At 47.8% G+C, this 25,289-nt stretch overlaps 2 protein-coding genes across 2 annotated transcripts; both read right to left on the bottom strand.

The window, feature by feature from the left end:
* Positions 1 to 5,994: 5,994 nt before the first annotated feature.
* On the bottom strand, positions 5,995 to 6,936 carry LOC149434056 (olfactory receptor 1G1-like). The gene has a single exon (XM_089664148.1). It carries the CDS (start codon positions 6,931 to 6,933, stop codon positions 5,995 to 5,997), a length of 939 nt encoding a protein of 312 aa, XP_089520274.1. The 5' UTR covers positions 6,934 to 6,936.
* Positions 6,937 to 15,984: 9,048 nt separating this feature from the next.
* LOC149434055 (olfactory receptor 1G1-like) lies at positions 15,985 to 16,926 on the bottom strand. The gene has a single exon (XM_089664147.1). The coding sequence runs from the start codon at positions 16,921 to 16,923 to the stop codon at positions 15,985 to 15,987; it is 939 nt and encodes a 312-aa protein (XP_089520273.1). The 5' UTR covers positions 16,924 to 16,926.
* Positions 16,927 to 25,289: the final 8,363 nt, after the last annotated feature.

Here is a 25,289-nt window from a genome sequence, read left to right as displayed (position 1 = left end):
ACATCTCGGCCTAAATTTATGAAGAACAATTATTTATTTGCACAATTTTGTAACAGAAACTAAGAATAACATGTTTTTTTTTCATAATTTTTGTTAATTTAGCAAACAATGTAAGACACAGTGGGGATTACATACCACCAAAAGGAAGCTCTAGTTGTGCGAATAAAAGGATAAAAATTTAGTTTGGGTTCAGGGTTGCATGATCGCTCTTCATTCATCTCCCACATGGTGTCGCCTAGCAAAGAGGTGTCACATGAAAGTCCTTTCCAGGTCGCAGATTGCTGAGATCTTTCCTTTTATATAACTAACCTTCAGCTATCTAACCATCCTTCTCCTCGCCAAATATAAAAACAAATGTAGATCGGACCCACATGGGGTCTTATATCCCTGGTCAGCGCCTCTATATTGTCTGCCAAACCTCTTACTACTACGAAACCGCAGTGAATCTCATCTGGGCTCCCTCCGCTGGTAGACTGGCAAGGCATATGGATGGCTGCTGCCAGAACCTCCTGAAATATTCTGGCCTCAGAAAAGATTTTTATAGGTGGTATTATTCCATTGTTTGTTTAGCATCATTCAAACCAGCATACCCCCATTCATGATTCAGAGGTTGAATTCAACTGGGCACCACCCGAAAGTATCCAAACTTGGGATCAGAATATACAACGCGTCAGGGATCTGGGTATGACCAGAGATGTGTGGGAACACAGGTGTAGTCAGGGCTGGAGAGGTGGAATGGTCAGGCAGGCCGTTTGGTACAGTTAAGCACCGCCTGGTAGCATCTCTAGCAGCCCACAGCGTGGGGTTCCTCAGGGCACGGGGTCTAAGTCCCAATCTGCTTATTCACCAGGGCCCCTGATGGTGGGGATGGACTTGGAGCAGACTGAGACCAGGTCGCGACCCCTGAGTACGTCCGGCAATGGTAGAGAGCGTTGTCAGAGGTGTGCGGGAAAAGGAGCCTGACGTGAAGAGGCTGGTAGACCTGGTAACAGGGACAGATCCATGCGGGATGGATGAATGGATCATCTGGGTAGCGTAAGGGGTAGTCAGGCAGGCCAGGTCAGCAACGTGCGGGCAGCGAGGTACCGGAGGAGCAGGCAGAGAATGGTCAGGGTCACAAGCCGGGTTCAGTAACTCACGGGCAGCGCGGTACAGAGGATCAAGCAGAAGGATGGTCAGGCAAGCCAGGGGTTAAACAGGAGATGGTCAGCAGAGATCAGGATCAAAGCAGGGTCAGCAACAAATCAGGTAGGCAGATATGCAGGAACACAGGATACCAGGTACAGGGGCACAAGGGAAACAATACACCAAGGCACTGATTGCAGGCCTAGTCCTGCTCAAATACACCTCCTGCAATCATCCTCAGGTGATGGCTTGATTGCAGGAGTGAGATTCTGGCTGCTGAGAGCACCAGCTGGCCAGCCTTGGTACTGCAGCCCACAAGGCAGGTGAGTCCCACCACCATTGGCGAGTCCATTCCTGACACAACGTCAATCACGCTCTTCTCCAAAAAACATTCTTAAAGGTCTCGTTCGCTTTACTCAACAAACCCTTCCATCTTATTTCTTACAGAAGAGTTGCTCATCAAATATACACTCACACTTTATGAGGTCCACCTAGTCCACCTAGTCCTGGGTTGGATCCCCTTTTTCCTTCATTCTTCATGGCATAAATTCAACAAGGTGTTGGAAACATTCCTCAGAGATTTGGGTCCATATTGACATGAAAGCATCATGTAGTGGCTGAAGATTTTTTGGCTGCACATCCATGAACCATTGATACAAGGCAGGATGGATCCCCCACACCATGACACCACCACCACCAGCCTGAACCGTTGATACAAGGCAGGATGGAGCCACCACACCATGACACCACCACCACCAGCCTGAACCATTGATACAAGGCAGGATGGATCCACCACACCATGACACCACCACCACCAGCCTGAACCATTGATACAAGGCAGGATGGATCCACCACACCATGACACCACCACCAGCCTGAACCATTGATACAAGGCAGGATGGATCCACCACACCATGACACCACCACCAGCCTGAACCATTGATACAAGGCAGGATGGATCCCCCACACCATGACACCACCACCACCAGCCTGAACCGTTGATACAAGGCAGGATGGAGCCACCACACCATGACACCACCACCACCAGCCTGAACCAATGATACAAGGCAGGATGGATCCACCACACCATGACACCACCACCACCAGCCTGAACCGTGGATACAAGTCAGTATGGTGTCAGGAGAAAAGACGAGGAAGCCCTGGCAAATGCTCCAATGCTCAATATGTCTGTGGCAATTCGCAAAATAATTACTGACACTCAGCGGCCTTTATAAGGACTGCAGCTCTGCTCAATAATTGCTGGATTACCATCAGCCCCCTGTTCCTGTGTTTTTGTGTATACTGCTAATTACCTGTTACTGACCCGGCTTGACCCTGTCCTTGCTTTGGCTCTCTTCCTGGCTCTCTACCCCAGCTTGATCCTGACCTTGCTCCTGTCTGCTGCTCCATGTATGACTCCAACTTGATCCTGACCTCGCTCCTGTCTGCAGCTTTGTGTATGACCCTGGCATGATCCTGACCTTGCTCCTGTCTGCTGCTCCATGTATGACTCCAGCTCGATCCTGACCTCGCTCCTGTCTGCAGCTCCATGTATGACCCCGGCATGATCCTGACCTCGCTCCTGTCTGCTGCTCCGTGTATGACCCCTGCTTGATCCTGACCTCGCTCCTGTCTGCTGCTCCATGTATGACTCCAGCTTGATCCTGACCTCGCTCCTGTCTGCAGCTCTGTGTATGACTCTGGCATGATCCTGACCTCGCTCCTCTCCATGTATGACCCCGGCTTGATACTGACCTTGCTCCTGTCTGCAGCTCCATGTATGACCCCGGCTTGATACTGACCTTGCTCCTGTCTGCAGCTCCATGTATGACCCTGGCTTGATCCTGACCTCGCTCTTGTCTGCTGCTCTGTGTATGACCCCGGCTTGATCCTGACCTTGCTCCTGTCTGCTGCTCCATGTATGACCCTGGCTTGATGCTGACCTTGATCCTGTCTGCTGCTCCATGTATGACCCTGGCTTGATCCTGACCTTGCTCCTGTCTGTTACTCTGTGTATGATCCCGGCTTGATCCTGACCTCGCTCCTGTCTGCTGCTCTGTGTATGACAATGGCTTGATCCTGACCTCGCTCCTGTCTGCTGCTCCGTGTATGACCCCTGCTTGATCCTGACCTCGCTCCTGTCTGTTGCTCTGTGTATGACCCCGGCTTGATCCTGACCTTGCTCCTGTCTGATGCTCTGTGTATGACCCGGCTTGATCCTGACCTTGCTCCTGTCTGCTGCTCTGTGTATGACAATGGCTTGATCCTGACCTCGCTCCTGTCTGCTGCTCCGTGTATGACCCCTGCTTGATCCTGACCTCGCTCCTGTCTGTTGCTCTGTGTATGACCCCGGCTTGATCCTGACCTTGCTCCTGTCTGATGCTCTGTGTATGACCCGGCTTGATCCTGACCTTGCTCCTGTCTGCTGCTCTGTGTATGATCCCGGATTGATCCTGACCTTGCTCCTGTCTGCTGTTCTGTGTATGATACCAGCTTGATCCTGACTTTGCTCCTGTTGCACTGCTCCATGTATGACCCCTGCTCGATCCTGATCTTTCTCCTGTCTGCTGCTCCATGTATGACCCCGGCTTGATCCTGACTTTGCTCCTGTGTGCTGCTCCATGGATGACCCCGGCTTGATCCTCAACTTGCTCCTCTCTGCTGCTCTGTGGATGACCCCGGCTTGATCCTGACATTGCTCCTGTGTGCTGCTCCATGGATGACCCCGGCTTGATCCTCAACTTGCTCCTGTCTGCTGCTCTGTGTATGACCTCTGTGATCCTGACCTTTCTCCTGTCTGCCACTCTGTGAATGATCCCGGCTTGACCCTGACCTTGCTCTTGTCTGCTGTTCTGTATTGGGTCTGGCTACTGACTACTCTACTTATCCACCAGAACCCACTTGTCCTCTGGAGAAACTCCTTCTGCATCTGGAGCACCCACGGGTTCCATCTCATCAGGCGTCACCAAGCAGCAACACCACTGGCAACCCGTGCTTCTTTGGGCACTGCACGTCCTGTTTCCACCTCCAGGGGCGCACAGCACTTAGTCGTAAGGGAAGCCCTCTCTCTATTCCAGTTCCGGTCATGTATGTGACAGATGGATCCACCACACCATGACACCACCACCACCACCAACCTGAACCATTGATACAAGGCAGGATGGATCCACCACACCATGACACCATGACCACCAGCCTGAACCGTGGATACAAGGCAGGATGGATCCACCACACCATGACACCACCAGCCTGAACCATTGATACAAGGCAGGATGGATCCACCACACCATGACACCACCACCACCAGCCTGAACCATTGATACAAGGCAAGATGGATCCACCACACCATGACACCACCACCACCAGCCTGAACCATTGATACAAGGCAAGATGGATCCACCACACCATGACACCACCACCACCAGCCTGAACCGTTGATACAAGGCAGGATGGATCCCCCACACCATGACACCATGACCACCAGCCTGAACCGTGGATACAAGGCAGGATGGATCCACGACACCATGACACCACCAGCCTGAACCATTGATACAAGGCAGGATGGATCCACCACACCATGACACCACCACCACCAGCCTGAACCATTGATACAAGGCAAGATGGATCCACCACACCATGACACCACCACCACCAGCCTGAACCATTGATACAAGGCAAGATGGATCCACCACACCATGACACCACCACCACCAGCCTGAACCGTTGATACAAGGCAGGATGGATCCATGCTTTCATGTTGTTTACACCAAATTCTGACCCTACCATCTGAATGTAGCAGCTGAAATCCAGACTCATCAGACCAGGCAACGTTTCTCCAATCTTCTATTATCCAATTTTGGTGAGCCTGTGCAAATTGTTGCCTCCGTTTCCTATTCTTGGCTGACAAGAGTGACAACCAGTGTGGCCTTCTGCTGCTGTAGCCCATCTGCTTCAAGGTTGGACGTGTTGTGCGTTCAGAGACTATATTCTGCATACCTTGGATGTAACGAGTTGTTATTTGAGTTATTGTTGCCTTTATATCATCTGGAACCAGTCTGCCCATTCTCCTCTGACCTCTGACCTCAACAAGGCATTTTCCTGCACACAACTGCCGCTCACTTGATATTTTCTCTTTTTTGGACCATTTTCTGTAAACCCTAGAGATGGTTGTGCGGGAAAATCCCAGGAGATCAGCAGTTTTTTTTTTTAAATCCTCAGACCAGCCCATCTGGCACCGACAACCATGTCATATTCAAAATCACTTAAATCCCCTTTCTTCCCCATTCCGATGCTTGATTTGAGAACTTCAGAAAGTCATCTTCACCACATACAGATGCCTAAATGGATTGAGTTGCTGCCACATGATTGGCTGATTAGCAATTTCTGTTACCAAGCAACTGAACAGACTTACCTAATAAAATCGGCAAGAGCCTGGAAATGTCTGACAGAGTTTTAAAACGGCTAAAAACAGACTTAATGGCAGAATGTCGAATGGAAAGCTATTGACGATTTCAAACAATTCGCATGAAGCGTTTCTTACAATGTAGCAACTGTGGATATCGGATTCACCTAATTTCAACCTAATGGTTGTCAGCTTTTAACAAACAAACCTGAGCTGGATCTTTATGAAGCTGTGTGCCAAGTTAAAGCCTTCTCTGTCCGTAAAATAGTCATTGATAGTTTTTTTTTTGAAGATAAGCAATGTATACTGAAACTGCTAAATGTGACCTCGGAATCCAGGATACAATGACCCCGGGTCATGAAAGGGCTGAATGCAGCTACTAGCGGCTGACTTTATTTATTTTATTAAAGACATTAATGAAAGTGCAGAGAAGCACAAAAGTACCAAATTTTACATTTTTATTTTCATCAGGAAGCCTGAATTAATTTTAGGTGATAATAAGACCTCACAAGTGCCTCCATGAGATCTTTGTTCCTCAGGCTGTAGATCAGAGGGTTCAGCAATGGGTTAATGAGGGCAGATATGACTGAAATCAGTTTGTTTAAGTACAACATATTGCTGGAAGTTGGGACAAAGTAAATAAAAATTAAAGAGCTATAAAAGATGGCGACCACGGTGAGGTGTGAGGTGCAGGTGGAGAATGCTTTCCTCTTTCCAGTCTTACTACGGATTCTGAGGATGGTACTAAAAATATAGACATATGGAAGAAAGGTCAGAAGAAAGGCTCCTAATCCAAAAGTAGCACCTAATAAGAATACGGCCGCCATGTTTATGAAGGGGTCAGTACATGTAATCTGATACAAGTGTGGAAGGTCACAAAAGAAGTTGTGGATGGAAGATGTTCTACAGAAGGACAACCTGAGCAAAAATAAAGTGTGAACCAAAGAGTAAGAACATCCTGCAACCCAGACCATGGAGGCCATACGAGCACAGACCCTCCAAGACATCATTAGTTTGTAATGTAGGGGGTGGCAGACGGCAATGTAGCGGTCGTAGGACATAGCCGAGAGCAACAAAAGTTCTGAGCCAGCAAAGTAAATGTAGAAAAAGACTTGGGCAGTACAGGCAGGAATGGATATTGATCGGCTTTTTGTGACCAAGTCATAGAGCATCCTTGGTGCGGTCACTGATGAATAGGACATGTCCAGAAATGCCAAGTTGGCAAGAAAAAAATACATTGGGTTGTGCAGATGGTGGTCAGTGAGGACCAAGAAAAATATAAGAAGGTTTGTGATAAGAGTCATCAGATAGATCAGAAGGAAAAGCCCAAAAAGTGCATTCATGGTCAGTGGATGGTCTGATAGACCTACGAGGGTAAAAGAGGAAATCTCTGTCTGATTCCTCATAATGTTTATAATTTTATAATAATTGTTTTTCTCTGATTAAGTTTATCACCATAGAATGATAATACAATTATTGTTCTGATATCATCATCTTTCTGAAGACATTAAAAAAAAAAAAAAAAAGTATAACATGTACGGTGTGCCTACACATTATACATGAAGAGTACAAAAAGTGCATTCATGGTCAGTGGATGGACTGACCCACAAGAGTAAGAGACGTAATCTCTGTCTGATTCCTCATAATATTTATTTTTGTCTGTTTAAATTTGTTCTAATTGAACAGAAATATAATAAAACTTCTGAAGGGTTATCAAAAGGAAAACACGTCCGGTCTGCATTCACATTGTACATGAAGACATTTGTACCAGCTAGAGCTTTATTCTTATATAAAATGTTGGAAGTCCTGCAGGACCGTCTGCCGTGTTGTAGGAACACAAAGCTGAAAGTCGTCTCATTAATGGTCTCTTAAGATTTAATCAATAACACCTTTGTGACTTGAGTCCTTTTATTATAATTTGGTAGTTATAAATATTTGAATTGTAAATAAAATTCATTGAAATTGTTTTATTCTTTTTTTGTCATTTTTTATTATTGGTTAGTGGACAAAACATTATAAAAGGAATTCTTCTTCTCCTTCTCCTTCCCCCTCTCCTCCTTCTCCTTCCCCTTCTCCTTCCCCTTCCCCCTCTCCTCCTTCTCCTTCCCCTTCCCCCTCTCCTCCTTCTCCTTTCCCTTCCCCTTCTCCGTCCCCCTCTCCTCCTTCCCCTTCCCCTTCTCCTTCCCCCTCTTCCTCTCCTTCCCCTTTCCCCTCTCCTTCTCCTTCCCCCTCTTCCCCTTCCCTTTCCCCCTCTCCTTCTCTCTTCTCCTTCTCTCTTCTCCTTCTCCTTCCCCTTCCCCCTCTCCTCCTTCTCCTTCCCCTTCTCCTTCCCCTTCCCCTTCTCCTTCCCCCTCTCCTCCTTCTCATTCCACCTCTCCTTCTCCTTCCCCTTCCCCCTCTCCTCCTTCTCCTTCCCCTTCCACTTCCCCCTCTCCTTCTTCTCCTTTCCCTTCCCCTTCTCCGTCCCCCTCTCCTCCTTCCCCTTCCCCTTCTCCTTCCTTCTCTTCCTCTCCTTCCCTTTCCCCCTCTCCTTCCCCTTCCCTTCCCCTTCCTTCTCTCTTCTCCTTCTCCTTCCCCTTCCTTTTCCCCTTCCCCCTCTCCTTCCCCTTCCCCCTCTCCTTCCCCTTCCCCCTCTCCTTCTGCATCTCTTTCCCCCTCTCCTCCTTCTTCTTCTTCTCCTGCTTCTCCGTCCCCCTCTCCTCCTTCCCCTTCCCCTTCTCCTTCCTTCTCTTCCTCTCCTTCCCCTTCCCCCTTTTCCTTCCTTTCCCTTCCCCTTCCTTCTCTCTTCTCCTTCCCCTTCCCCCTCTCGTTCCCCTTCCCCCTCTCCTTCTGGTTCTCCTTCCCCTTCCCCCTCTCCTCCTTCTCCTTCTTCTCCTTCTCCTTCTTCTCCTCCTTAAAACCTTAAAAAATGTTTTAATTAGAAATATACTTTCTATTGGTAATATATTATTTTGCACAAACACTTCCATTGTTACTTTCCTTGTAAAAAAAGTAAAGAGTTACTACAATTTTGAACTAAAACTTTTTTGTTTAAAAACAGAAAAAAAAAATATAATAAAATCAGTATATGTCCTTAAAAGCACTGTAAAAAATGATTTTGATGGACAAGTTCTTTTTCTGAATCTAACCAATAGATACTGATGTTTAATAATTTGGGCTGGGCATCTAGAATTCAGCATCTTGTGGTCCAGGACTGTCTGTTCTGTTCTGTTCTGAAAGCACAATGATGTCTTAGTTGGTGCTTTATAAATCCTGTATAATAATAATAATTAGTAAACATCTCATAAAATGTAACATTTACCATATATTTGTCATTTGTGGGATGATTTTTATAAAACCAAACAAATTTACAGTGAATAAAATGATAAAAATATGAACAGAAAATATTCTCTGTTGGTATTATATTATTTTGTATTTTAAAATGTGTAAAAATAAAAAAAAAATTCTGGTCTGATAACTTCCCCTGAGTAGTACATTGTTATTATGGTAACATTATACTACTCTGGTCACAGGTCTGACATTTGGGGGATATCTGTACTGTCCTGACATTTGGGGGATATCTGTACTGTGCTGACATTTGGGGGATATCTGTACTGTTCTGACATTTGGGGGGATATCTGTATTGTCCTGACATTTGGGGGATATCTGTACTGTCCTGACATTTGGGGGATATCTGTCCTGACATTTGGGGGATATCTGTACTGTCCTGACATTTGGGGGATATCTGTCCTGACATTTGGGGGATATCTGTACTGTCCTGACATTTGGGGGATATCTGTACTGTTCTGACATTTGGGGGATATCTGTACTGTCCTGACATTTGGGGGATATCTGTACCGTCCTGACATTTGGGGGATATCTGTACCGTCCTGACATTTGGGGGATATCTGTACTGTCCTGACATTTGGGGGATATATGTACTGTTCTGACATTTGGGGGATATCTGTACCATCCTGACATTTGAGGGATATCTGTACTGTCCTGACATTTGGGGGATATCTGTACTGTCCTGACATTTGGGGGATATCTGTCCTGTCCTGACATTTGCGGGGATATCTGTCCTGTCCTGACATTTGGGGGGATATCTGTACTGTCCTGACATTTGGGGGATATCTGTCCTGTCCTGACATTTGGGGGGATATCTGTACTGTCCTGACATTTGGGGGGATATCTGTCCTGTCCTGACATTTGGGGGGGTTATCTGTACTGTCCTGACATTTGGGGGATATCTGTCCTGTTCGGAAATTTTGGGCCTCAAGAAATTAGATTGGCCATCAGTAGTTCAGGATTGATCGAGTTTCAGATATCTCCCATATATTGTGGACTTGATAACTTTCCTACAGACTAAATAATAAATACTGATTTGGGTTATTTTCACCAAAGACATGGAGCAGAATACATCTCGGCCTAAATTTATGAAGAACAATTATTTATTTGTGCAATTTTGTAACAGAAACAAAGAAAAACATGTTTTTTTTTCAAAATTTTTGTTAATTTAGCAAACAATGTCAGACACAGTGGTGATTACATACCAACAAATGGAAGCTCTAGTTGTGCGAATAAAAGGATATATTTAGTTTGGGTTCAGGGTTGCATGATCGCTCTTCATTCATCTCCCACATGGTGTCGCCTAGCAAAGAGGTGTCACTTGACAGTCCATTCGAAGTTGCAGATTGCTGAGATCTTTCTTTTTATATAAAGTTCTACTTGCCTTCAGCTATCTAACTATCCTTCTCCTCGCCAAATATAAAAACAAATGTAGATCGGACCCACATGGGGTCTTATATCCCTGGTCAGCGCCTCTATATTGTCTGCCAAACCTCTTACTACTACGAAACCGCAGGGAATCTCATCTGGGCTCCCTCCGCTGGAAGATTGGCAAGGCATAAGGATGGCTACTGCCAGAACCTCCTGAAATTTTCTGGCCTCAGAAAAGTTTTTTATAGGTGGTATTACTCCATTGTTTGTTTAGCATCACTCAAACCAGCATACCCCCATTCATGATTCAGAGGTGGAATTCAACTGGGCACCACCCGAAAGTATCCAAACTTGGGATCAGAATATACAACGTCAATCACGCTCTTCTCCAAAAAACATTCTTAAAGGTCTCTTTCGCTTTACTCAACAAACCCTTCCCTGTCTTACTTCTTACAGAAGAGTTGCTCATCAAATATACACTCACACTTTATGAGGTCCACCTTGCTAGTCACGGGTTGGACCCCGTTTTGCCTTCATCCTTCATGGCATAGATCAGGGCTTAAAATTTTGAGTCTAGACCTACTAGCCAGGCACAAACCTTATTCTCCACCAGTTGCCCCACCCAACCTTGCCCAGGTAAGCCTTCAACCCCACCCCAGGATGCCCCAACCCGCCCCAGCCCTGCCCCCAACCACGCCCACTTAAAGTTTATGAAATTACATTTTTCTTTAGAATAAAGAGTCCAAAATATAAAAAAAAGCAATTATAACATAGCTTTATTATGCCAATTTAAACATAACAGTAATAGCTTAATAGCAATCAAAATATCAAGTTTTACAGCTTTAAACCCGTAGTAAACATTTTGTATTTTTTTTTGTTTATCTCCTGCATCTTTAGTAACCAAAGTCTCTTTTAAAAAATGTAAGTTTAGTTAATGTAATTTACCTTAAGCTGGCGGGTGTAGTGATGTGCACCGTTGGCGGGTCTCTCCTTCACATGTCCCCCATGCTGGTGTAGAGCAGGCCTCTCCTCATGTCCCCCTAGGCGGTGTAGAGTGGGCCTTGTGTCCCCTAAGGTGGTGTAGAGCGGGCCTCATGTTCCCCAAGGTGGTGTAGAGCGGGCCTCGTGTCCCCCAAGGCAGTGGAGAGTGGGCCTCGTGTCCCCCAATGCCGTGGAGAGTGGGCCTCTCCTCATGTCCCCCAAGGCGGTATAGAGCGGGCCTCGTGTCCCCCAAGGTGGTGTAGAGCAGGTCTCATGTCCCCCCTCATGTCCCCCAAGGCGGCGTAGAGCGGGTCTCGTGTTCCCCAAGGCAGTGGAGAGCGGGCCTTGTGTCCCCCCAAGGCGGTGTAGAGCGGGCCTCGTGTCCCCCAAGGCAGTGGAGAGTGGGCCTCGTGTCCCCCAATGCTGTGGAGAGTGGGCCTCGTGTCCCCCAAGGTGGTGTAGAGTGGGCCTTGTGTCCCCCAAGGTGGTGGAGAGCGGGCCTCGTGTCCCTCAAGGCGGTGTAAAGCGGGCCTCGTGTCCCCCAAGGCGGTGGAGAGCAGACCTCTCCTCAAGTCCCCCATGGCAGTGGACAGGATGTTTCCTCTCAGCAGAGGAGAGCGGACCTCTCCTGCACCTGTCCCCTCAGCGGCGCTGCCAGTGTAATGGCGGTGCCGCAGAAGCCAGAAACTGGAAGTTGAAAACCGGAACTCGGCTTCACAATGAGGCTTGGAGCGCTCGCCACACAGGAATTTCTCCTCACATTTGGCGAGCGGGCGAGTGGCTTTTTCAAGCCCTGGTATAGACCCAACAAGGTGTTGGAAACGTTCCTCAGACATTAGGGTGATGGCATCACGCAGTTGCTGCAGATTTGTCAGCTGCACATCCATGAACCGTGGATACAAGGCAGGATGGATCCCCCACACCATGACACCACCACCAGCCTGAACCATGGATACAAGTCAGGATGGTGTCAGGAGAAAAGACGAGGAAGCCCTAGCAAATGCGCCAATGCTCAATATAGCCGCGCCAATTTGCGAAAGTGCACCGGCACATGCAGGGCGTGATAATTACTGATACTCAGTGGCCTTTATATGGACTGCAGCTCTGCTCAATAATTGCTGGATTACTGTCAGCCCCCTGTACCTGTGTTCCTGTATATACTGCTGATTACCCGTTGCCAAACCGGCTTGACCCTGGTCTTGCTTCGGCTCTCTTCCTGGCTCTCTACCCCAGCTTGATCCTGACCTTGGTCCTGTCTGCTGCTCCATGTATGACCCCAGCTTGATCCTGACCTTGCTCCTGTCTGCTGCTCCATGTATGACCCCAGCTTGATCCTGACCTTGCTCCTGTCTGCTGCTCCATGTATGACCCCAGCTTGATCCAGACCTTGCTCCTGTCTGCTGCTCCATGTATGACCCCAGCTTGATCCTGACCTTGCTCTTGTCTGCTGCTCTGTGTATGACCGTGGCTTGATCCTGACCTTGCTCCTGGATGCTGCTGTATGACCCCAGCTTGATCCTGACCTTGCTCCTGTCTGCTGCTCCATGTATGACCCCAGCTTGATCCTGACCTTGCTCCTGTCTGCTGCTCCGTGTATGACCCCAGCTTGATCCTGACCTTGCTCCTGTCTGCTGCTCCATGTATGACCCCAGCTTGATCCTGACCTTGCTCCTGTCTGCTGCTCCATGTATGACCCCAGCTTGATCCTGACCTTGCTCCTGTCTGCTGCTCCGTGTATGACCCCTGCTTGATCCTGACCTCGCTCCTCTGTGCCGCTCTGCGAATGATCCCGGCTTGACCCTGACCTTGCTCCTTTTTGCTGTTCCGTATTAATCCTGGTTCTGGCTACTGACTACTCTACTCATCCACCAGAATCCACGTGTCCTCTGGAGAAACTCCTTCAGCACCTGGAGCACCCATGGGTTCCGTCTCATCAGGTGTCACCAAGCAGCAACACCATTGGCAACCCGTGCTTCTTTGGGCACTGCACCCCCTGTTTACACCTCCAGGGGCGCACAGCACTTAGTCGTAAGGGAAGCCCTCTCTTTATTCCAGCCTCCGGTCATGTTCGTGACAGATGGATCCACCACACCATGACACCACCACCACCAGCCTGAACCATTGATACAAGGCAGGATGGATCCCCCACACCATGACACCACCACCACCAGCCTGAACCATTGATACAAGGCAGGATGGATCCCACACACCATGACACCACCACCACCAGCCTGAACCATTGATACAAGGCAGGATGGATCCCCCACACCATGACACCACCACCACCAGCCTGAACCATTGATACAAGGCAGGATGGATCCCCCACACCATGACACCACCACCACCAGCCTGAACCGTTGATACAAGGCAGGATGGATCCCCCACACCATGACACCACCAGCCTGAACCGTTGATACAAGGCAGGATGGATCCACCACACCATGACACCACCACCACCAGCCTGAACCGTTGATACAAGGCAGGATGGATCCACCACACCATGACACCACCACCAGCCTGAACCGTTGATACAAGGCAGGATGGATCCACCACACCATGACACCACCACCAGCCTGAACCGTTGATACAAGGCAGGATGGATCCACCACACCATGACACCACCACCAGCCTGAACCGTTGATACAAGGCAGGATGGATCCACCACACCATGACACCACCACCAGCCTGAACCGTTGATACAAGGCAGGATGGATCCACCACACCATGACACCACCACCAGCCTGAACCGTTGATACAAGGCACGATGGATCCACCACACCATGACACCACCACCAGCCTGAACCGTTGATACAAGGCAGGATGGATCCACCACACCATGACACCACCACCACCAGCCTGAACCATGGATACAAGGCAGGATGGATCCACCTCACCATGACACCACCACCACCAGCCTGAACCATGGATACAAGGCAGGATGGATCCCCCACACCATGACACCACCACCACCAGCCTGAACCATTGATACAAGGCAGGATGGATCCACCACACCGTGACACCACCACCACCAGCCTGAACCATTGATACAAGGCAGGATGGATCCACCACACCATGACACCACCACCACCAGCCTGAACCATGGATACAAGGCAGGATGGATCCATGCTTTCATGTTGTTTACACCGCATTCTGACCCGACCATCTGAATGTAGCAGCTGAAATCCAGACTCATCAGACCAGGCAACATTTCTCCAATCTTCTATTATCCAATTTTGGTGAACCTGCGTGAATCTGCTGTTGCATGATTGAAGACATTGGTGGACGTGGCAGCAGAGGAGGTCTATGGGAAGTGTTTGGAGAAGATGGTAGAACAATGTTTGGAGGCAATCTCATCTTTATTATGGATCCTATGCTGATTTCATCTATGTTAGGGTAATTATGCACTTTTTATATTGTGTGCAGTGGAGTTACTAATTGAGTTGTTGGAGTCCTGATATTTCACGATTGCTGTGGCACCTTAGTTTGTCTGCATGTGACACGTGTGGCACTTTATTATAATACCTGGGATAATACACTATTTTTAGATTTATTCTTTGAGGTATAAGAAGATCTTCTGGAGTATACCATCAATCTTATTCGGGGATAAAGATTTATTGTGAAATCACCTGCAAGAATTTTTTGGATTTTAATTTGGACTTTATTTGGACTCTAGGTGTACGGGACACTTTATTTTTATTTATTTCAGTCAAGTTTGCTTATTATTATTTTATTTACTTATGTACTTCAGGGGAAGGAATGTTAAGTGACTTTAAGGGGTTTTGGTAGAGGGAGTTGAGTGCTGTTTTTGTTGTACTATTCTGCACACCTTGTTTGTAATGAGTTCTTATTTGAGTTCCTGTTGTCTTTCTATCATCTGGACCAGTCTGCCCATTCTCCTCTGACCTCTGACCTCAACAAGACATTTTCCTGCACACAACTGCCGCTCACTTGATATTTTCTCTTTTTTGGACCATTCTCTGTAAACCCTAGAGATGGTTGTGAATGAAAATCCTAGGAGATTAGCAGTTTTTTTTTTAAATCCTCAGACCAGCCCGTCTGGCACCAACAACCATGTCATATTCAAAATCACTTAAATCCCCTTTCTTCCCCATTCCAATGCTTGATTTGAACTTCAGAAAGTCATCTTCACCACATATAGATGCCTAAATGGACTGAGTTGCTGCCACATGATTGGCTGATTAGCAATTTCTGTTACCAAGCAACTGAACAGGCGTACCTAATAAAGTGGCCGGTGAGTGTACATTTACAGCCACCAATCGGCAAGAGCCTGGAAATCTCTGGCTAAGTTTTAAAGCGGCTAAAAACGGACTTAATGGCAGAATGTCAAATGGAAAGCTATTGATGATTTCAAACCATTCGCATGAAACGTTTCTCAAAATGTAGCAACTGTGGATATCGTATTCACCTAATTACAACCCAACGGTTGTCAGCTTTTAACAAACAAACCTGAGCTGGATTTTTATGAAGCTGTGTACCAGGTTAAAGCCTTCTCTGTCGTATAAATAAACATCTTAAAACATTTTGGCAGATGAAATAGTCATTGATAATTTTTTTTTTTTTGAAGATAAGCAATGTATACTGAAACTGCTAAATGTGGCCTCGGAATCCAGGATACAATGACCCCGGGTCATGAAAGGGCTAAATGCAGCTACTAGCGGCTGACTTTATTTATTTTATTAAAGACATTACTGAAATTATTAGTCAACTGAAAATTGCAGAGAAGCAGAAAAGTACCAAATTTTACATTTTTATTTTCATCAGGAAGCCTGAATTAATTTTAGGTGATAATAAGACCTCACAAGCGCCTCCATGAGATCTTTGTTCCTCAGGCTGTAGATCAGAGGATTCAGCAATGGGTTAATGAGGGCAGTTATGACTGTAAACAGTTTGTTTAAGTACAACATATTGCTGGAAGATGGGACAAAGTATATAAAAATTAAAGAGCCATAAAAGATGGAGACCACGGTGAGGTGTGAGGTGCAGGTGGAGAATGCTTTCCTCTTTCCAGTCTTACTATGGATTCTGAGGATGGTACTAAAAATATAGACATATGGAAGAAAGGTCAAAAGAACGACTCCTAATCCAAAAGTAGCTCCTGATAAGAATATGACCGCCATGTTTATGAAGGGGTCAGTACATGTAATCTGATATAAGTGTGGAAGGTCACAAAAGAAGTTGTGGATGGAAGATGTTCTGCAGAAGGACAACCTGAGCAAAAATAAAGCGTGAACCAAAGAGACAGAACATCCTGCAACCCAGACCATGGAGGCCATATGAGTACATTCCCTCCAAGACATCATTAGTGTGTAATGTAGGGGGCGGCAGATGGCAATGTAGCGGTCGTAGGACATAGCCGAGAGTAAGAAAAGTTCTGAGCCAGTAAAGGAGACGTAGAAAAAGACTTGGGCTATACAGGCAGGAATGGATATTGATCGGCTCTTTGTGACCAAGTCATAGAGCATCCTTGGTGCGGTCACTGATGAATAGGACATGTCCAGAAATGCCAAGTTGGCAAGAAAAAAATACATTGGGTTGTGCAGATGGTGGTCAGTGAGGACCAAGAAAAATATAAGAAGGTTTGTGATAAGAGTCATCAGATAGATCAGAAGGAAAAGCCCAAAAAGTGCCTTCATGGTCAGTGGATGGTCTGATAGACCTACGAGGGTAAAAGAGGAAATCTCTGTCAGATTCCTCATATTGTTTATAATTTTATAATAATTGTTTTTCTCTGATTAAGTTTATCACAATAGAATGACAATACAATTATTGTTCTGATATCATCATCTTTCTGAAGACATTAAAAAAAAAAGTATAACATGTGCGGTACACATTATACATGAAGAGTACAAAAAGTGCATTCATGGTCAGTGGATGGACCGACCCACAAGAGTAAGAGACGTAATCTCTGTCTGATTCCTCATAATATTTCTTTTTGTCTGTTTAATATTTGTTCTAATTGAAGAGAAATATAATTATACTTCTGAAGGGTTATTAAAAGGAAAACACGTCCGGTCTGCATTCACATTGTACATGAAGACATTTGTACCAGCTAGAGCTTTATTCTTATATAAATGATGGAAGTCCTGCAGGACCGTCTGCCGTGTTGTAGGAACACAAAGCTGAAAGTCGTCTCATTAATGGTCTCTTAAGATTTAATCTATAATACCTTTGTGACTTGAGTCCTTTTATTATAATTTGGTAGTTATAAACATTTGAATTGTAAATAAAATGCACGGAAATTGTTTTATTCTTTTTATTGTCACTTTTTATTAGTTAGTGGACAAAACTTTATAAAAGGAACACGTCTTCTTCTTCTCCCCTTCTCCTGCTTCTTCTCCTTCTGGGATTTGTCCTGTCCTGACTAGAGATGAGCGAATCGAAGTATCCGAAGTGGAATTCGAGTCGAATATCGGAAAAATTTCGATTCGTGCCGAATCCGAAAAACAGCCTAATTCGGACGCGCGAATCGAAATTTTTCCGAAAATGGCGGCTGACATGTGCGGCGACGGAGCGGGGATGTCGGGGAAGGCGCGCAGACAAGGCGCGCTGCCCCATAATGCATTCCTCAACGACATGTGATCGCATCAGCCAATCAGCAGCCAGCCAGCCAGCACTGTGTAATGGTCGAGGTATATATAGCGGCCATTTTGGAAATCTTCATTTGCCTGCAGTCATTGAACAGAGGCAGACCGCTCTGTACTAGGGACAGGGACAGAGTTAGGGCCACAGAAACGAGAATTGGGGACAGAGAGAAGTTACTCAGGGACAGAGAACCATTACTCAGGGACACAGACTTGTTAATGAGGGCCACAGAATCGTTATTTAGGGACAAAGAAACGCTAGTTAGGGCCACAGAATTCATACTCAGGGACAGACAGAATTTTCACTTAGTGCCAGAGAATTGTTACTCAGGGACAGACAGAATTGTTACTGAGTGCCAGAGAATTCTTACTCAGGGCCACAGAATTCATACTCAGGGACAGACAGAATTGTTACTCAGGGACAGACAGAATTGTTACTGAGTGCCAGAGAATTGTTACTCAGGGACAGACAGAATTGTTACTGAGTGCCAGAGAATTGTTACTCAGGGACAGACAGAATTGTTACTGAGTGCCAGAGAATTGTTACTCGCACAGACACAAAATTGTTACTTGCACAGACACAGAATTGTTACTCGCACAGACAGAATTGTTACTCAGGGCCACAGAATTCATACTCAGGGACAGACAGAATTGTTACTGAGTGCCAGAGAATTGTTACTCAGGGACAGACAGAATTGTTACTGAGTGCCAGAGAATTGTTACTCAGGGACAGACAGAATTGTTACTGAGTGCCAGAGAATTGTTACTCAGGGACAGACAGAATTGTTACTGAGTGCCAGAGAATTGTTACTCGCACAGACACAAAATTGTTACTTGCACAGACACAGAATTGTTACTCGCACAGACACAGAATTGTTACTCAGGGCCACAGAATTCATACTCAGGGACAGACAGAATTGTTACTGAGTGCCAGAGAATTGTTACTCAGGGACAGACAGAATTGTTACTGAGTGCCAGAGAATTGTTACTCAGGGACAGACAGAATTGTTACTGAGTGCCAGAGAATTGTTACTCGAACAGACACAAAATTGTTACTTGCACAGACACAGAATTGTTACTCGCACAGACACAGAATTGTTACTCGCACAGACACAGAATTGTTACTCAGGGCCACAGAATTCATACTCAGGGACAGACAGAATTGTTACTGAGTGCCAGAGAATTGTTACTCAGGGACAGACAGAATTGTTACTGAGTGCCAGAGAATTGTTACTCAGGGACAGACAGAATTGTTACTGAGTGCCAGAGAATTGTTACTCGCACAGACACAAAATTGTTACTTGCACAGACACAGAATTGTTACTCGCACAGACACAGAATTGTTACTCAGGGCCACAGAATTCATACTCAGGGACAGACAGAATTGTTACTGAGTGCCAGAGAATTGTTACTCAGGGACAGACAGAATTGTTACTGAGTGCCAGAGAATTGTTACTCAGGGACAGACAGAATTGTTACTGAGTGCCAGAGAATTGTTACTCGCACAGACACAAAATTGTTACTTGCACAGACACAGAATTGTTACTCGCACAGACACAGAATTGTTACTGAGTGCCAGAGAATTGTTACTCAGGGACAGACAGAATTGTTACTGAGTGCCAGAGAATTGTTACTCAGGGACAGACAGAATTGTTACTGAGTGCCAGAGAATTGTTACTCAGGGACAGACAGAATTGTTACTGAGTGCCAGAGAATTGTTACTCGCACAGACACAAAATTGTTACTTGCACAGACACAGAATTGTTACTCGCACAGACACAGAATTGTTACTCAGGGCCACAGAATTCATACTCAGGGACAGACAGAATTGTTACTGAGTGCCAGAGAATTGTTACTCAGGGACAGACAGAATTGTTACTGAGTGCCAGAGAATTGTTACTCAGGGACAGACAGAATTGTTACTGAGTGCCAGAGAATTGTTACTCGCACAGACACAAAATTGTTACTTGCACAGACACAGAATTGTTACTCGCACAGACACAGAATTGTTACTGAGTGCCAGAGAATTGTTACTCAGGGACAGACAGAATTGTTACTGAGTGCCAGAGAATTGTTACTCAGGGACAGACAGAATTGTTACTGAGTGCCAGAGAATTGTTACTCGCACAGACACAAAATTGTTACTTGCACAGACACAGAATTGTTACTCGCACAGACACAGAATTGTTACTCAGGGCCACAGAATTCATACTCAGGGACAGACAGAATTGTTACTGAGTGCCAGAGAATTGTTACTCAGGGACAGACAGAATTGTTACTGAGTGCCAGAGAATTGTTACTCAGGGACAGACAGAATTGTTACTGAGTGCCAGAGAATTGTTACTCGCACAGACACAAAATTGTTACTTGCACAGACACAGAATTGTTACTCGCACAGACACAGAATTGTTACTGAGTGCCAGAGAATTGTTACTCAGGGACAGACAGAATTGTTACTGAGTGCCAGAGAATTGTTACTCAGGGACAGACAGAATTGTTACTGAGTGCCAGAGAATTGTTACTCGCACAGACACAAAATTGTTACTTGCACAGACACAGAATTGTTACTCGCACAGACACAGAATTGTTACTCAGGGCCACAGAATTCATACTCAGGGACAGACAGAATTGTTACTGAGTGCCAGAGAATTGTTACTCAGGGACAGACAGAATTGTTACTGAGTGCCAGAGAATTGTTACTCAGGGACAGACAGAATTGTTACTGAGTGCCAGAGAATTGTTACTCGCACAGACACAAAATTGTTACTTGCACAGACACAGAATTGTTACTCGCACAGACACAGAATTGTTACTCGCACAGACACAGAATTGTTACTCAGGGCCACAGAATTCATACTCAGGGACAGACAGAATTGTTACTGAGTGCCAGAGAATTGTTACTCAGGGACACCTAATCGTTGAATTAAATAGTATGTCAGACAACATGCAGAGGAGTGGCAGAGGAGGCAATGTTTTAGGAGCGAGCAGACGTGGCAGCAGAGGAAGGGGTCGAGGCAGCAGTATTCGCAGCCAGAGGCCAGTGCTCCCGGTGTCATCCAGCGGTCGTGTCTCCACCGACAACCCTGCCGTCATTGATTGGTTGGCTCGGTCGTCTTCCTCTTCCCAGGTCACCTCTGACACCTACAGCCAACGGTCGGTGGGTACGTCAGACACAACCGTTAGTTGGCATGGCCCGGGAGCAAGCCCACTGAAATCACGTGTCCTCTACCTGCCCCTGTCCTTTGCTGTTCCCTCACCAAGCGAAATATCGCATGCTGTGGGCTCAGCCCCACTGTACAGTGAGGAAGAGCTAACAGAGGGCGGTCAGGAACGGGGGGAGACATCGGCCTTTTCAGCAGCCAAGCGAACAAGTACTGGCGAGGAGAGTGGCTCGGTAGCCGGTCTAGAGACAGGTCTGTCTCCTGACCCAGACGCAGCCGAGGGGGCTAGTAGTGAGGCGGAGACCCTACTTGATGATGAGGAGGTTGATCGCACTTGGCAGCCTCGTCGTCATCAGGCAATTTCTTCCGCATCATCAGGAGAAGAGGGTGGCAGCTTGGCAGCGAGCAAAACAGTCGGTGGGTTGCCCAGGAGACAGCAGCAGGGTCGCATCAGTGTCAGTGGAGCCAAACGTCCACGGAGTAGAGCACCAGCTCCACTGCAGCCTACCACCACGGCCAGTAGTGGTGCCGGTGCGCACGGAGGAAGTAGCAGTCAGCCAGTGAAGAGTAGCGGGGGCAAAGTTTCCTACTCGGTGGTGTGGCAATTTTTCCTCAAGCCGCCCGAGGAAGTAAACGTAGCCGTATGTCGACTATGTGGCCAGAAATGCAAGCGTGGCCAGGGGGCCCATGTTGGGACTACAGCGTTGCGTCAGCATATGCAGCGTCACCATTCGGTGGCCTGGGAAAACCGTGATAAAGATACGGCGGTTCTGCCTGCCCCAGCCCCCGCTCCATCACCCGCTCCGTTACTTGCTCCGTCACCCGACGTCGTCAATCGCCCTCTATCAGCCAGTCAAGGCTCCAACACCTCTGCTGAGGGGAGTTGTCGCTCGTTGGCATCTTCCGCTCGTTCAGATGCTCCTTCTCCTGCTACTCCTCTTCTCGGATTCCGTCAACAGTCTTTCTTGGAATCCGTATCCAAGAGACAACAGTTTGCGAGCACGCACCCGACGGTGCAAAAGCTGAACGTCCTCCTGTCCAAGTTGCTGGTGCTGCAGTCCCTCCCTTTCCAACTGGTGGACTCAGCACCTTTCCGAGAAATGATGGCTTGTGCCGCGCCGCGGTGGAGAGTGCCAAGCCGTCATTTCTTTGCCCAAAAGGCAGTGCCAGCCCTGCATTCACATGTAGAAGAGATGGTGGGCCAGTCTTTGAGCATGTCGGTCTCTGCCAAAGTGCACGGCAGCGCCGACGTGTGGAGCTGTAACTACGGTCAGGGACAGTACATGTCATTTACGGCCCACTGGGTGAACGTGGTGCCGGCACAGCCGCACCAGCAACTTGGACAGGTCACGCCGCTTTTGCCTCCACGTTTGCACGTCCTTGGTCCAGCAAGCATGTCCGCCTCTACCACCTCTTTTTCCGCCGTGTCCTCAGCCGCCACCCCCGTGCCAAGTCCCATTACCCGACCGGCATATCACATGTGCAGGGCGCAACGGTGTCACGCTGTGCTGCACCTGGTATGCCTTGGCGAACGTAGTCACACAGGGGAGGAACTGCTGAGTGTAATGAACAGAGAAATCGACAGATGGCTGTCTCCGCGCAAACTAAAAATCGGAACCATGTTGACTGACAACGGAAAGAACATGGTGTCTGCTCTGCGTCAAGGAAGGTTGTGCCATGCGCCATGCATGGCTCACGTGTTCAATCTGGTTGTCAAGCGGTTCCTAAAATCCACCATCCCACTGCAAGACATCCTTAAAATGTCACGTAAACTGTGCATGCATTTCAGCCATTCCTACACCGCAAAGAACACCCTCATTGAGCTGCAGCGGCAGAACGGAATTCCACAGCATCGCCTGATCTGCGACGTTGCAACAAGGTGGAATTCAACCCTACACATGTTAGACCGCCTTTACGAGCAGCGAAAGGCCATCACCGATTTCCTGATGTTACAAGCGGATAAAGGTACTCCCCTGTGTAACTTAGATGTCAGCCATTGGCAGCTCATGCGTGACACCTGCCGCTTGCTCAGGCCCTTTGAGGAGGCCACGCTATTCGTGAGTCGGCAGGACTATGGGATGAACGACGTCATTCCTCTGTTGCACGTCCTGGAACAAATGCTGTTAACAATGGCTGGTCAGGGTGCGGTAGACGTGGCGCACAGATCTCAACGCCACATGACCCCTGTGGGGGCAGGACAGGAAGAAGAGGAGGAGGTAGAGGAGGACATTTGTGCTCAGGAATTATTGAGTGAAATGGGTGGTTTTTCCACTCAGCGGACAGGAGTGGAGGAGCAGGAGCATCTGGTAGAGGAGGAGGAGGAGGAGACAGAGGACCCAGACGCACCGTGGCAGTATGCTGTGGAGATGGAGGCAGGGAGTCCCTCACATTCCTTGGCACAAATGGCCCATAGCATGCTCGGTTGCTTGCGTAGCGACAGCCGAATAATAACCATCAGACAGAGGGATGACTTTTGGCTGTCCACCTTGTTGGACCCTCGCTACCGGTCCAAAATGGTGGCCTTTTTCACACCTGCTGAGAGGGAGGCCAAAATTACGTACTATAAAAACCACCTATGTAGTCAGTTGGTCTCTGCCTTTGTGCGCCAACGTCCATCCTCAGACACTGTGGGCCCTGTGCGCTCGCGTTCCGCTGGCATGGCAGCAGGGGAGGGGTGGGGTGGTAGGAGCAGTGGCAGCTCCACCAGCAGCGGCTGCCTCAGTCTGCAGTCGATGATGAGTAGCTTTCTTCACCAGCGCAGTGAGGAAACTACTAACCAGCCACAGCAGCAGCAGCATCAGGTGGACCTGGAGCAGGAGCTCAAACAACAGGCTTGGGCCTACTTGGACAGCACCCTGCCAACCGAGGTAGACAATCCCCTTGACTACTGGGCAACGAAACTTGACCTTTGGCCCCAACTAGCTGAATTTGCCCTTGAAAGGCTGTCATGCCCGGCCAGTAGCGTGGCATCGGAGCGCGTGTTTAGTGCGGCAGGAGGTATTGTAACTCCGCGGAGGACACGACTGTCCACCCAAAGTGTGGAGAGACTCACGTTTGTGAAAATGAATCAGGCGTGGATTAGTCTGGATTTCAAACCACCAGTTCCTGACACAACTGACTAAATCCGCCATGAATCATGCCCCAAACATGTGCCACTTTCACGTCTCCTCACACTGCTGGTGTGTTCCATTTTTTGTCATAGGGTGCTGGCAGATTACGGGCCTCCCATAGCTGCTGCCAGGCCCCTAATCTGCCATAGGCCCCTATATACCGCCTCCTCATGCTGCTGCCAGGTCCAGAGTCTGTCATGGGTCCCTGTACGGCCTCCCATTGCTGCTGTCTCCATCGCCACACTCTGCTGCCATGTGCCACTTTCAGGTCTCTTCACACTGCTGGTGTGTTTAATTTTTTGACATAGGGTGCAGGCAGATTACGGGCCTCACATAGCTGCTGCCAGGCCCCTAATCTGCCATGGGCCCCTATATACCGCCTCCTCATGCTGCTGCCAAGTCTAGAGTCTCTCATGGGTCCCTGTACGGCCTCCCATTGCTGCTGTCTCCATCGCCACACTCTGCTGCCATGTGCCACTTTCAGGTCTCTTCACACTGCTGGTGTGTTAAATTTTTTGACATAGGGTGCAGGCAGATTACGGGCCTCACATAGCTGCTGCCAGGCCCCTAATCTGCCATGGGCCCCTATATACCGCCTCCTCATGCTGCTGCCAAGTCTAGAGTCTCTCATGGGTCCCTGTACGGCCTCCCATTGCTGCTGTCTCCATCGCCACACTCTGCTGCCATGTGCCACTTTCAGGTCTCTTCACACTGCTGGTGTGTTAAATTTTTTGACATAGGGTGCAGGCAGATTACGGGCCTCACATAGCTGCTGCCAGGCCCCTAATCTGCCATGGGCCCCTATATACCGCCTCCTCATGCTGCTGCCAAGTCTAGAGTCTCTCATGGGTCCCTGTACGGCCTCCCATTGCTGCTGTCTCCATCGCCACACTCTGCTGCCATGTGCCACTTTCAGGTCTCTTCACACTGCTGGTGTGTTAAATTTTTTGACATAGGGTGCAGGCAGATTACGGGCCTCACATAGCTGCTGCCAGGCCCCTAATCTGCCATAGGCCCCTATATACCGCCTCCTCATGCTGCTGCCAAGTCCAGAGTCTCTCATGGGTCCCTGTACGGCCTCCCATTGCTGCTGTCTCCATCGCCACACTCTGCTGCCATGTGCCACTTTCAGGTCTCTTCACACTGCTGGTGTGTTTAATTTTTTGACATAGGGTGCAGGCAGATTACGGGCCTCACATAGCTGCTGCCA

The sequence above is a fragment of the Staurois parvus genome, unplaced genomic scaffold (assembly GCF_062004578.1).
Source record: "Staurois parvus isolate SC_StPar_1 unplaced genomic scaffold, SC_StPar_1.0 ptg001842l, whole genome shotgun sequence".
Lineage (NCBI taxonomy): Eukaryota > Metazoa > Chordata > Amphibia > Anura > Ranidae > Staurois > Staurois parvus.
Note: the sequence above shows the minus strand (reverse complement) of the source record. Positions and strands in the feature narration are given on the sequence as shown.